We start from the raw sequence: 15,165 nt of genomic DNA, 5'->3' as shown, positions 1-15,165 counted from the left end.
ACTGACTGGATAGTGTCAGGTTGTGCAGGGACGACACCCCCTCTCCCCCCCCCCCCCAGGTGGTAACACCAAGCTGGACCTTCGATGGAATCTGTCAGCTATTTATTTAATAACTTCTCCCCCCCCCCCCCAATCATCTGTCTGAAGAGGCCATAGTGCTCCTGTGAACAGCTGTGCTGGTGCTGCAGCTCATCCCTATTGACTTGAATGGGACTGAGCTGCGCCTAGGCCATGTGACATCATTGGCTTAGAGTGCATTCACACTGCCGTAAGCGTTTTGCGGTCAGCAAATTGCGGACAATAGGACATGCCCCATATTTTCTGCAGGGCGGCGGAACGGAACAACGGATGCGGACAGCACACGGTGTGCTGTCCGCATCTTTTGCGACCCCATTGAAATAAATGGGTCCGCACACGTTCCGCAAAATTGCGGAAGGGATGCGGATCCATTTATACGGTCATGTGAATGCACCCTTAGGAAGAGGCCCGGGGATAGGTCGCCAGTATTAATACTCGGACGGCCCCTTTAACGAATCCACATACAATTGCAGACCTATTTTACAGTAGTTTAGTTTTGTGGGGAAAAAAAAAACCTGTTCAAAATACACCAAGTCTTGAGGTAGATACTAACCAAAGCCTGAAGGAGGCGGTATGGCGACTGGTGGCTTCAACATGGCGGTGGGGAGCGCAGAGGGCAGGGGGTAGCCTTGCAGCTTCAGTTTAATCAGTTTCATAGCTATGGAGAACTCCAGCTGGTCCATCCTTCCATCATTGTTCATGTCAGCCAATGCCCTAGAGACAAACCAGGAGACGTATCTCAGTGTTACACGGAAGGGTACAAAATGCGTTGGGGGAGATTTATCAAATATCAAGTAAAAGGAAAAATGAGCACGTCATGGGATACTGATCAAGACGGATCCGGCATGAAACACAATGGAGGTCAATGGTGCCGAGTCAGTTTCCTCGGACACAAAAGAAAACGGATATGGCGCCCATTGACTTACAGCGGTCTTCGTGCCGGATCCGTCTTGGTCACTTTAGAGATAATACAACCAGATCCATTCAGAACGGTTGCATTATCATAACGGAAGTGTTTTTTGCTGATCCATGACGGATCCAGCAAAACGCAGATGTGAAAGTAGCCTAGGCCAATTTTTCTTTACACCAGTTTTGATAAATCTCTCTCACGGTCTTCAGATTAAAAAACGCCATACCGCCATTCGCCTGCTGTTCAGTCCACCTGAAACACCTAGGTGGATTCTCTTGCTCACTAGCATTGAGGCCCTTAATCTCATGTGTGGCCCCTGATGATATTGGACCAACCATCCAAACGAAACGCGTCAGGCCCAATCTCGTTTCATGTGGGATCTCCCATCTACATTGGTTACCGCATCAGCGCAGAGCTGGAACCACCTGTGTCAGGGGTGCAATAGGGCATCCTAGCTTTATGATTAGGGACGGTCCAGAGGGGGTCGCCACTTTCAGGGACAATTAGCTTAGTCGAAGGCCTGATCTACCCACATCTTTCCTTATGGCGCCAAGATACTGCTGAAAACCTTCAAAAATATAAAATATGAAAATCCTACGCATTGACGCAAGAGCAGGAAATGTAGGCGAAAGTAGAAAGAACGCATCTAGAAAGTATAGGCTATGTACACCTTGAGGCATTTTTTTATAATTGCATTTTTCTCATTCTGTGCAAAAAATTTCTTTTTTACTGGCCCTTTACGACAGAAACTGCTGAAAAATTGTAATAAACGGTTACGTTTTAGCCTACCTGTAAGCATTACTTTCACTACGAGGCATCATCTGACAGCCATGTATAGCACTCATCTCTGAACTACCAACAGCTCAGAAACCCTTATTTAAAGGGGTTGTCCATATTCAGGAGCTGATCCCAGACATGTCCCCTTCGCCCAGACAGCCCCTCGGAGAGGAGCATCAGAGCATAAAATGCTCTGATGCTCTCCCATGCCCTGCGCTGGTATCGCGCAGGGCAAGGGTGTTTTTGTTTATATTTTTTCACAGCTAGGCAGAGGCTTCCGCCTAGCATTGTTCCCCAATGACGTCAACACTGATGGGCCGACTTTAGTGCTGCCCTAGCCGTTTTACAGGCAAGGGCTGCGCCAAAGCCTGCCCATTAGTGCCCCTATGGACCGCAGGGGAGGTCTTCCAGCCACACGCAAGGCATAACCATAATCCAGTGCAACGATCGGCGATTTTTTTTTTCCTTCTTAGGACTGTGGGGGTCCCGGAGGTTGGACCCGCACCTATCATAAATTGATGTCATATCCTACCGGTACATTCCTTTCTTAGATGATAATACTCCTTTAATGGAGGAACGTTACCATGATAACAGTCATAACCACAGAAGTAAGAAGAGTTAATACAACCTCCATCCACATTAAACATCACCGCTGCCCCCTGTTAAGCCGTTACAGCGCAATTCATTTTTCTCTGTGGCTGTAATTCAAGCAGATTTCAGCAGATCCTTGGCCGAATTCCCAGTAAAGGGCTAAACCGGTACTTTAATGAGAGCATGTAATGCATTCATGAGCAAATGGCCTTCTCTGCACAAGACTGGATATGTAATGTCTTGTAAGAGGAAGGAACAGGACTTCGCTTATCTCTAGGGAAGAATCGACACGTCGGGCCTGTCATGAGCCACGACAAACGAAGCAGTGAAAATCAGGGGCAATTCAGTTAGCAGACACAGCGGCCTCAGACGGGGATGTGGAAAATCCTTATAGAACAGCAACACGTCTGTAGAGCTGCCAACCCCAGCTGCCCAAGCAGGGCGACACTGTACCCGTCACAGGAGGGTGCCAGTCACTCTGTTCTACCAGTACCTAGTGAAGTCACTGCCGCAGATGTCAAGTGGGAATGTCTACGTCATGGGTCCGAAGACAACATGATTACTGAACATCTTCGTGTGGGTAATCAAAGTAGCAGGCCTAGCAGACCACGTGGGGGGGGGGGGGGGGGTGAGGTCTCTGGAATATTTCACGAATTGAATTTAACCCCTTCAACCCTGGGCCTGTTTTCACCTTCCTGCCCAGGCCATTTTTTGTGTGTTTGTGGTGATAACTTTAAAACGCTTTTACTTAGGCTACTTTCACACTAGCGTTCGGGCGGATCCGTTCTGAACGGATCCGCCCATAATAATGCAGACGGAGGCTCCGTTCAGAACGGATCCGTCTGCATTATATTAGCTAAAAAAAGCTAAGTGTGAAAATAGCCTGGGACGGATCCGTCCAGACTTTCAATGTAAAGTCAATGGGGGACGGATCCGCTTGAAGATTGAGCCACATTGTGGCATCTTCAAACGGATCCGTCCCCATTGACTTACATTGTAAGTCTGGACGGATCCGCACGCCTCCGCACGGCCAGGCGGACACCCGAACGCTGCAAGCAGCGTTCAGCTGTCCGCCTGTCCGTGCGGAGGCGAGCGGAGCGGAGGCTGAACGCCGCCAGACTGATGCAGTCTGAGCGGATCCGCCTCCATTCAGACTGCATCAGGGCTGGACGGCTGCGTTCGGGTCCGCTCGTGAGCTCCTTCAAACGGAGCTCACGAACGGAAACCCGAACGCTAGTGTGAAAGCAGCCTTATCCAGGACATTCTGAGATTGTTTTCTCGTCACATATTGTACTTCATGACAGTGGTAAAATTGAGTTAAAAAAAAATTATATATATATATATATATACATATACACACACATGTCCTTCTCCAAAAATTAGCATATTGTGATAAAGTTCATTATTTTCTGTAATGTACTGATAAACATTAGACTTTCATATATTTTAGATTCATTACACACAACTGAAGTAGTTCAAGCCTTTTATTGTTTTAATATTGATGATTTTGGCATACAGCTCATGAAAACCCCAAATTCCGATCTAAAAAAATTAGCATATTTCTTTCGACCAATAAAAGAAAAGTGTTTTTAATACAAAAAAAGTCAACCTTCAAATAATTATGTTCAGTTCTGCACTCAATACTTGGTCGGGAATCCTTTTGCAGAAATGACTGCTTCACTGCGGCGTGGCATGGAGGCAATCAGCCTGTGGCACTGCTGAGGTGTTATGGAGGCCCAGGAGGCTTCAATGCGGCGTGGCATGGAGGCAATCAGCCTGTGGCACTGCTGAGGTGTTATGGAGGCCCAGGATGCTTCGATAGCGGCCTTAAGCTCATCCAGAGTGTTGGGTCTTGCGTCTCTCAACTTTCTCTTCCTAATATCCCACAGATTCTCTATGGGGTTCAGGTCAGAAGAGTTGGCAGGCCAATTGAGCACAGTAATACCATGGTCAGTAAACCATTTACCAGTGGTTTTGGCACTGTGAGCAGGTGCCAGGTCGTGCTGAAAAATGAAATCTTCATCTCCATAAAGCTTTTCAGCAGATGGAAGCATGAAGTGCTCCAAAATCTCCTGATAGCGGCTGCATTGACCCTGCCCTTGATAAAACACAGTGGACCAACACCAGCAGCTGACATGGCACCCCAGACCATCACTGACTGTGGGTACTTGACACTGGACTTCAGGCATTTTGGCATTTCCCTCTCCCCAGTCTTCCTCCAGACTCTGGCACCTTGATTTCCCAATGACATGCAACAGTCCAGTGCTGCTTCTCTGTAGCCCCGGTCAGGCGCTTCTGCCGCTGTTTCTGGTTCAAAAGTGGCTTGACCTGGGGAATGCGGCACCTGTAGCCCATTTCCTGCACACGCCTGTACACGGTGGCTCTGGATGTTTCTACTCCAGACTCAGTCCACTGCTTCCGCAGCTCCCCCAAGGTCTGGAATCGGTCCTTCTCCACAATCTTCCTCAGGGTCCGGCCACCTCTTCTCGTTGTGCAGCGTTTTCTGCCACACTTTTTCCTTCCCACAGACTTCCCACTGAGGTGCCTTGATACAGCACTCTGGGAACAGCCTATTCGTTCAGAAATTTCTTTCTGTGTCTTACCTTCTTGCTTGAGGGTGTCAATGATGGCCTTCTGGACAGCAGTCAGGTTGGCAGTCTTACCCATGATTGCGGTTTTGAGTAATGAACCAGGCTGGGAGTTTTTAAAAGCCTCAGGAATCTTTTGCAGGTGTTTAGAGTTAATTAGTGGATTCAGATGATTAGGTTAATAGCTCGTTTAGAGAACCTTTTCATGATATGCTAATTTTTTTAGATAGGAATTTGGGGTTTTCATGAGCTGTATGCCAAAATCATCAATATTAAAACAATAAAAGGCTTGAACTACTTCAGTTGTGTGTAATGAATCTAAAATATATGAAAGTCTAATGTTTATCAGTAGATTACAGAAAATAATGAACTTTATCACAATATGCTAATTTTTTTAGACGGACCTGTATATATATGTTATTTATATAAAAAAAAAAAAAAGGGAAGATATTACTTTACATTCCCCATATGTCTACTTCACGTTTGGATCATTTTGAAAATTACATTTTATTTTTTGGAGACGTTAGAAGGCTTAGAAGTTTGTAAGCAAATCTTGAAATTTTTCGGAAAATTTCCAAAACCCACTTTTTAAGGACCAGTTCAGGTCTGAGGTCACTTTGTGAGGCTTACATAATAAATACCACCCAAAAAATGACCCCATTTTAGAAACTAAACCCCTCAAGGTACACAAAACTGATTTTACAAACCTTGTTAACCCTTTAGGTGTTCCACAAGAATTAATGGACAATAGAGATGAAATTTCACGATTTCACTTTTTTGGGCAGATTTTACATTTTAATCCATTTTTTCCAGTAGCAAAGTAGCAATAAAACTCAATATTCATTACCCTGATTCAGCGGTTTACAGAAACACCCCACATGTGATTGTAAACTGCTGCACGGGCACATGGCAGGGCGCAGTAGGAAAGGAACGCCATATGGTTTTTGGAAGGCCATTTTTAGATGCCATGTCCCATTTGAAGCCCCCCTGAAGTAGAAACTCAAAAAAGTGACCACATTTTGGAAAATACGGGATAAGGTGCCAGTTTTATTGGTACTATTTTGGGGTACATATGATTTTTAATTGCTCTATATTTATATAGTTTTTTGTGAGGCAAGGTAACCCAATTTTTTTTTTTTTTACAGGTTTTACCTGAGGGATTAGGTCATTTGACTTTTTTTATAGAGCAGATAGTTACGCACGTGGCAATACCTAATAGGTCTACTTTTTCTTATTTATTTAAGTTTTACACAATAATAGCATTTTTGAAACCAAAATAATGATATTTTAGTGTCTCCATAGTCTGAGAGTCATGTAATAGGGGTTAGGTCATGTAATATTTTTATAGAGCTGGTTTGTTAAGCACAAGGCGATACCTAATATGTATTATTTTTTATGTATTTCACTTTAGCACAATAGTTTAGAAAAAATAAAAAAAGAGAGCTATAGTTTTTTTATTTTTTGGGCGATTCTCTTAGGTAGGGGCTCATTTTTTGCAGGATGAGGCGACGGTTTTATTGATACCATTTTGTGGGACATACGCCTTTTTGATCGCTTGGTGTTGCACTTTTTGTGATGAAAAGGTGACAAAAATGGCCTTTTTTTTTTACACCGTTTTTATTTTTTATGGTGTTTATCGGACAGGGTGGATCATGTGATATTTATAGAGCCAGTCATTACGGACGCAGCGATACCTAATATGCGTGGGTTTTGTTGTTTATTATTAAAAAAAAATAAGGGGAAAGGGTCATTTTTTTTTTCCTTTTTTACTTTATTTTATTAATTTTATTAAAAACACTTTTTTTTACCTTTACTTTATTTAGGACATTCACTTTTGGAGGTCTGATCCCCTCTGAAATGCATTACAATACATCTGTATTGTAATGCATTGCCTGTTCGTATATGACACTGACAGGTTGCCTAGGAGTATGACACTAACAGGTTGCCTAGGAGACCCAACCTGAGGCTGGATCTCCTCGGCCCCCGTAGAAGGCAGTTCCCGTGGCCGTGCAAGGCATTGGGCAGCCTATACACGGCATCGGGCTGCCTTGTGTCGCATCGGGCCCCCGCCACAGCAGCACAGGGACTCAGAATCCTCACCCAACACAAACCTCTTCTATGTCGCGGTCAGCGCTGACTGCGGCATAGAAGGGGTTAATCCGCCGGCATCTGCTTTTACAGCGATGCCGGCAGATGCAGCAGGGGCCCGGCAACCACAAACTGCCGGGCCCCTGCAGAGACCGCACATGCACCGCTCCGGTCCCCGCGCGATCACTCTGACGTACTATTACGTCACATTGCGAGAACGCAGTGGTTCCCATGACGTAGCAGTACGTCATAGGTCGGGAAGGGGTTAAAGGGGTTGTCCCCCGAAAAATAATTTTACAGTTTTCAAACCAGCTCCAGGATCTGAATATTTTTGTAATTTCATGTAGTTAAAAACTTAGCATAGCCAGTGAGTTATTCGATCTGTATAGCACCACCTGCTGTTAGCTCTTTTTCTTATTTATTTGTCCTGCTCACTGAGATGGCCGCACATGCTCAGTTTCCTCCTTCAATTGCCTCCTGAGCTGTCAGCTTGATATAAATCTAGCAGAGATCTGTGGATCCATGTGAAGTACAGGGCTGGTTATAGCTTTGTTACAAAGATTTTCATGTCCTATAGGATGTCTGAACTTCACTTACTTAAGCCATTAGCCATTGGATAAACCCTTTAATAGCTCCTACTAGAAGCTGCGCCAAACTTATCAAGCCTGGCAAACAGGGCTTATTCAAACGAGGGATGTAGAATTTGTCTGTGTTGCGTTAGCTAAAAAACCTGATTTTTCATTTACATGAAATCAGTTTTTTTTATCAGTTTCATAAAAAAAAAAAAAAAAAAAAAAAAGATTCCTACCAAGCCATGAAAGACAGACCTCACACAGATGGCGTCCATGTGAGGACAGTTTTTTAGTAGACCCTCTGTCCAGCCTAGACTTTGGACAAAAATGCTGCAATTTTCTCGAGCAATCCCAAAAAGATATATGGCGGGTTTACATGGCTCAACTGTCAGACAGATTATCGGAGACGAACATCTCTGTCTAAAGGTGCAGCTGATTAACCCTATGAACTAGCGAAACCATCATTCACTGGGTGATCCCAAGGCACATAAATTATCGTTTCTGGGCGGCAGATCGCGCCATCTAAACAGTGATCTGCTGCCCAGAAACAACACGGCTGGAGGAGGAGTGATCGCAATAGCGTGACAGCCGATTGCTCTACTGAATAAGCAGCCATTGGTCGGGAAGGAAGCGTTCGGCTCCTCATTGGGCCGTGTAAATCTATACTGTGAGCTGCACTGGAGACAGCATGCTGGTGGAATAGGCTGGTGCTAAAGAAAAAAGGGAAAAAAAAAAAAAAAAAAAAAAAAACACAGACCATGAAGAATATCACACATGTGACGGATGTGAAAATGGCTCCTCTGAATGAGCCCCACGGGAGGTCCCAGGAAGACGAGCGGCCTGCAGGATACTAACCATATCTGTGCAAGTACGGGCGGGTGCAGCCCAGACTGGAGGAAGAAGTTTCTGGCCTGGTCTCCTGCAGGGACAGAGGAACACAAAGTAAAATACAATATAGTTACTGACATCTATAAGAGTGATCGCCTCCCGATACAGAAGGGAAGGCTGGGACTTCTGGATCCACAAATCTGATACAATTTTGGCAAGCGGTGCATTGAGTAGGTTGCCATCAGTCCTGCGGGCTACATGCTATTGGGCTCTGTCCACAACAACACCTGGGCATGAGACACAAAAAAAAACTCAAAAGAGATGCACAAAACCAGCTGTGTGACTTATGACAAAGCAGGTTATACCGATTTCTATTTAAAGGGGTTTTTCCACAAAAAAAAAAGTTTCTAAAGTTTTTCAAACCAGCACCGGGATCTCAATACTTTTGTAATTGCATGCAAATAAAGCATGTATAGCCACCAACAATAAAATGTATTTGTATAGCGCCACCTGCTGTTTGTTCCTCTCCTTAATCTCCATCTACCTCACCGAGGTGGTCACGCATGCTCTGTTCCATCCTTCAACTGCTACCAGCCATATGTTCTGTTAGAAGTCGTGAAAGTTACAGTGAGAGCTGCTGCAGCAGAAGGGACCCCCCTCCCTCCCTCCCCAGCTTGAAATAAATGTAGCAGAGTAATCGGAGCAATGAATGAGGAGACCTCTGGATCCATGAGAGGTACAGGGCTGGTTCTAGCTTTGTTAGAAATCTGATTTGAATGTATTTCCATCAATCACAGCATAATCCCTTTAAAGGCTATTAATACCTTCTGGGGCAATTTTGTATTATTGCATTCTACTAATTTTGGGCTAAAAACATTTTTGCAATTTGTCTTTATTAAAAATGTTCAGACCTCCTGACCTCAAACACTCATTATAGCCAAGTTCTTATCAAACTGATAATATGGCTTTAGGGCTTGTTCACATGACCGTTGCCCCTCCGTGCCCGTGGATCAGCCGCATGCGGATGGCGGACCCATTCACTTAAATGAGTCCGCGACCAGTCTGTTACGCAGAGATAGAATCTTTTTGCGGTGCGGAGGCGCAGAATCCCAGGCAGCACCAAGTGAATGGGTCTGCATCCGTTATGCGGAATGCACATGGCCGGTGCCCCGTGTATTGCGGACCCATTCACCAATGTTCCGATTTCAGTCCCAATCTATGGTCCTAGTATTGGACCATCTCGGATCAAAGTGAATTTTTTTTTTTTTGTCATCAAACAAACCCTTTACATTCTGAAAAAATGTGATTCCCCACTATGGACCCCTCTAAGAGAAAAGAGCCAAGCTGAATTCTATGCACCCCTGATAAGCGGCACAACAGGTGGGTGGCGGCTGCTGCTTATTATTACTTTTTGTGTCACCCCCATTTCCTCATAGATTGTAAGCTCTTGCGAGCAGGGCCCCTTACTCCTAGCGTTTCAGTTGTATATTAGCCAGTTACGTTGTGATGTCTTGTTTTGTACATGAACCCTGTGAATTGTAAAGCGCTGCAGAATATGGTGGCGCTATATAAAGATTATTACTATTCCCCTACTGTAAAAAAATATTTAAAAAAAACCATACATGCGTGACCAATGCAAGCGTCCAAGGATGCATTGTGAATTAAATTTTCGGACTCCGCAATCATAACTACAACTTATTCCAGTGGAAAATCAATAAATCGGACAAGGAGATGACGGGGGAGTCAACGTTCATTTGTGTAATTGATAGTTTTCCTTCTGCGGCATCCATAAACATATTAGAAGCCAGCAGCCCCATTCTGGAGCAAGGAAGGGGGGAGGCTGATATCCATACAGTGCACTGTAATTGGTAGATTAATGTAATCAGAGCTCCTGAGCTGGGCATGAACCTGCTAAAATTAATTATTGAGCGTAGGTGGAAGGAGCAGCATTCGGAAACAGAGCGCCCATTCCGCCAAATTAATCGGATTCTGAGCAAGATTAGCAGAAAATCCCATTACTAGAAAGCATGTAAAGGACAGCAGGCTCTCTTACCATAACCGGTCTCCGCACCCACCATCCTTCAGCAATATCAACCCTGACCACATCCAATAAGGGGCTGCTTTTAGGCGTGCAATCAAAACAAAAAAGAGCTTTCAAAAATTTTATATAAAAAAAAAAGTTTAGGAACTTGGCAAATACTTTATTCGTCTTATGCTAATAACTGCTTTCAATGTTCTTGTGGTTTTCTTGGAAACAGACAACTGTTTAATTCCATTCTGTTGTCAGGGCGGAAATTTTCTCCTCTGGACCTCACCAAAAATCCACAGCTGGATCCGTATGTGTCATGTGGGGATATCGCTGCACATTCAGTTCTGCTATAATGAAAGCAGTGAAATCTACAGCAATTTACGTACAGAATGAGCGCGTTTCTGATGTGAAAATCCGCAGCAAGCTTGGTTTTACGCTAGGGAATCGTCTGCAGCATGTGAATGACGCGCAATCTGCTGTGGATTTCACCTGTGCAAATCTGGTTACTAAGGCCCCTTTCACACGAGAGAGTATGCCGCGCGGGTGCAATGCGTGAGGCGAACGCACGGAATCCGGACCAATTCATTTCAATGGGTCTGTGTACATGAGCGTTGGTTTTCACACATCACTTGTGCGTTGGGTGAATATTGCAGCATGTTCTATATTCTGCGATTTTCACGCAAAGCTGGCCCCATAGAAGTGAATGGGGCGGCATGAAAATCGCAAGCATCCGCAAGCAAGTGCGGATGCGATGCGTTTTTCACTGATGGTTGCTAAGAGAGGTTGTTTGTAAACATTCAGTTTTTTTAATCACGCACGTGAGAAACACATCAAAACGCATTGCACCCATGCGATAAAAACTGAACAACTGAACGCGATCGCAGGCAAAACTGAATGAACTTGCATGGGAAATAGCGCATTTTTCACTGAACGCATCCGGACCTAATCCGCTCACGCTCGTCTGCAAGGGGCCTAAATGTTATCCCTTACGCACAGGATAGGACATCGCTCGGCTATTTATTTGTACATTGTACTCATTATGAGCTAAAGATCATTTTTTGTTATTGGTCTTTATTAAAAATATGGAGCCCTTTTCTCTGTACAGAACCGAGATTCTCTACTAGCAGAATCCTAATTTTCTCTCTCTTCCGTCAGACAGGGAGCTGATGGCTCCTCATCTCTAAACTCAGACCTTGAAACACTGATAATAAGGTGAAGTTTTTTCATTTTTCCATCACATTATACACTGTTAATTTCCATGGTTACAACCACCCTGCAATTCATCAGTGTTGGCCGTGCTTGCACACTATAGGAAAAAGTGCTGGCCTCTCTGGTGGCCAGGATTGTGGCACCGCACATAGGCTAGAGCCTTTTCCTGTAATGTGAAAGCACGACCACCGCTGAGGGTGCTCGTAACCAAGGAAACGAGCAGGGTATAAAGTGATGGAAAAATTAATTCAGCCAGCAAAGGAGACAATATGGGCAATACATTAGTAAGAGCCTTGTATTAACTTTCTCTACATGATAAATGCTATTTACTGAAGTGAGACGACCCCTTTAATGTCATGCTACTACAAATGTATTTAGATACAGGGGCTGGTTTGAAAACTGCTGAATATTTTCCATAGGATAACACCTTTAAATATTATGGGTCTATTGGTCAGTGTGAAAACTGCAGGATTTTAGTTTTTTTTTGTGACTTGTAAAATAAAAAAAAAAAAAAGTGTTTAACATAAAAAAAAAAAAAATTTCTGAAGATACTTAATTACTGATAATTACCGGTAATATACCCCGCCGTTGGATTGAGCCCATGGAACTGCTGATCATGTTTCACTCTTTCCTCCACAGTTATGGCCCAGATGTCCAAATTCCCTATTTAAAAAAAATAAAAAATATTCTGAAAAAAAGATAAAAGCATAAGAGAAATCCCCAATTCTGCCCGGTCACTGGAAGCTGGGGCTCTCACATGATAACTGCGTTTCACCTCAAACTCCCCCCCCAGACAGGACACTTTCTTGTGGAGACATCCAGAGGAGACTACCAATACCCCAGAGAGAATCCACTCACCCCCAAATGGCGCAGCTGCAAATTGAGCCATGACTGTGCTCCGTTCAGCTTCCTAGATGGTACCTGAGAGAAAAAGGGAGACAACGGGTTATTAAATGTTACCTGATCTTATACCAACAAATGTCATAGGTTTGGGAGTCTCATCCAGAAATAGCGCCACTCATCTACGTGGGCTGTGCGCGGTACTGCGGCTCAGTGAACAACCGAATGGGGCTGGGCTGCAATACCAGACACGGCCAACTTACAAAAGTGGCGCTGCATCTGATAGAAAACTGTCCAGTGCTTTCTAAACACTAAAAGTGGGAAAATGAAAGGGGTTTTCCAGGATCAGAATATTGATGACCTTATCTTTAGGACAGGTCATTGATACCTGATCGCTGGGGGTCCAACAACCGCCACCAATCCAGGGAGTGCAGCAGCCTCCTCACAACATACCAGGCACTGCATAGTGGCTGTGCTTGACCTTTAAATAGGAATGGGCTGCACATAGGACATATGGCTGATGATGGTGACGTCACCGACCTAGGAAGAGGCAGCAGCGCTCACCGGAATACCGTGGCCTCTTCATACAGCTGATTGTCAGGGGTACCAGGAGTCGCACCCCCACCGATCAGATACTGATGACCTATCCAGAGGAGCACGCTATTCAAAATAAACATATATTTTATTTTTAGAAAAGGTAACCTCTGGTACATGCATACTTATCATTTGTGCTGTTAAATTTGGGGCAATTAAGCCCCTCCCAAATCCAACCAGGACCACCCACCTCTGGGTGGGGTTTACATAAGCCCCTCCCAGGGACAAGCTGAATTTCCTAGGATCATCTTCCAAAATTCAGGACAAATCCTGACAAATTGGGGACTGTTCACACCTGTGGATGTGATTGGGCACATCCACAGGTGTTTTTTATTCTGGGACTTCAAGCTCCAAGCTAAGCATGCCACGTCAGAATAAAGAGAACCCCCGTAGCTTCTCCTGACAGGTCGCAGCCAATATTTGAATAATTCTTCATGTTGGAAGAGGCTGTGGCGTTTCTGCGGCCTCTGCCTACCCCAGTGACGTCACATTCATCAGTCATGTGGCCTATGTGCGGCTCAGTGAACTGCAATACCAAGCACAGCCACTACATGGCACAATGTATGGCGCTGTGCTAGGAATGTGTGAAGGGCCGCAGTTCTCACCGACCTCCTCAAAGAGCTGATTGGCGGGGGTTCCAGGTGTCAGGCCCCCACTGATCAGATACCGTTGACCTATCCTCAGGACGGGTCATAAATATTTTACTCCTCATGTTTTGCGGTTTTCTGATCCCTCCATATTGATGGAAATCTCATCAGCAGGGCCCCCCCCCCCCACACGATCATCTGATCCTCAGTAGCTGTGACTGGTTACCGCAGCGCTGCACGTACTGAAGGAAATGGGAGAAGGGCTGCAGTAACAAGCTCCATCCGCTACACCCAACAGATGGCGCTATAGTTCCGGCACTCCTACTGCAAAACGGCTTCTCTGTGCGGGTGCAGGGTGTCCAGCACCCACCAATCGGATATGCATGGCCTATTCACCAGTATAAAAAGGAACAATATCAACCCTGCTACAAAGCCAAATACAAGAAGATTCAAGAACGGTCTGTCACCTCTTCTGTTTTGGGCCCCATGCACACAACAGTGTCCGTTTTGAGGTTCGCCAACGCGGATCCGCAAAATATAGTCAGCATTTTTTAATTTTTTTTTGCAGACCTGTTGATTTCAGTGGGTCCATGGTACACATTTTTTTGTACAACAGACATATGAATGCAGAAAGCACACCAATGATGCAAACAGAACACGCCCAATACCTGTCCGCAAAATGCAGACCGCCGACCCACTGAAGTCATTAGGTCGGCAAAAACACAGATGCAACACGGACGGTATCTATATTTTGCGGATCAGCAATTTCAGGGCCGCAAAATCTATATGGTCGTGTGCACGAGGCCCAAGCTCCTACTTGCATTCGCCAAGTAATAATTCTGGAGGATCTATTCTCATGACTCTGTTGTGATATTCCTACCAGATGTTACCAGCAGTTTGCAGTGAAGGTCCAGCTGGGTGTTACCCTCAACTGAATAGCATAGTGGCTCAGTGGTTAGCAATGGTGCCTTACAGCGCTGGGGTCCTGGGTTCAAATTCAACCAAGCACAACATCTGCATGGAGTTTGCAGTGTTTGCGTGGGTTTCCTACCACAGTCATACTGGTAGAGAACTTAGATTGTGAGCCCTATTGGGGACAGTGCGATGATAATGTCTGCTCTATATAAGAGTAAAATTTAACGGGAATGTGTCATCAGAAAATGTCCTATTGTTTAAAGGGTTTCTGGCATCAGAAAAATGGGTATTAACCTGGGCCAGGCCAGCGTTGGTTTCCTGTCTGCCGGGGAAATTTTGCACCTGCGCCGTCCCATTCAGGCGCAGTGAGTAAGCCGGCGAGCGTCCTTCCCTCATTACGCCTGAGCCGAATACTGAACGGGACGGCGAAGGCGCGAGATTTCCCTGGCAGACAGGGCTGGCAGGAGGAGACCAACGCTGGCCTGGCCCTGTCAATCAAGTGTGGAAGGGCGTAGAAAGGGGCGAGCGAACGGTGCAACCCCCCCGCTCCTACTCATTT

General features: G+C 45.1%; 1 protein-coding gene across 4 annotated transcripts in view; it reads right to left on the bottom strand.

Moving 5' to 3' along the window:
• ITSN1 (intersectin 1) overlaps positions 1–15,165 on the bottom strand; it is a 132,830-nt gene that overhangs the window by 93,627 nt on the left and 24,038 nt on the right. For all 4 annotated transcript variants that reach the window (XM_044284451.1, XM_044284452.1, XM_044284453.1 and 1 more), the window contains exons 2-5: positions 12,529–12,591; positions 12,241–12,333; positions 8,460–8,523; positions 632–792 (exon numbers count right to left, since the gene is read on the bottom strand). In XM_044284451.1, coding sequence (XP_044140386.1) covers positions 632–792; positions 8,460–8,523; positions 12,241–12,333; positions 12,529–12,559 — 349 coding nt within the window. In that variant the 5' untranslated portion in view covers positions 12,560–12,591. The remainder of the gene's footprint in view (positions 1–631; positions 793–8,459; positions 8,524–12,240; positions 12,334–12,528; positions 12,592–15,165) is intronic.

This window comes from Bufo gargarizans, chromosome 3 (genome assembly GCF_014858855.1).
Source record: "Bufo gargarizans isolate SCDJY-AF-19 chromosome 3, ASM1485885v1, whole genome shotgun sequence".
Lineage (NCBI taxonomy): Eukaryota > Metazoa > Chordata > Amphibia > Anura > Bufonidae > Bufo > Bufo gargarizans.
Note: the sequence above shows the minus strand (reverse complement) of the source record. Positions and strands in the feature narration are given on the sequence as shown.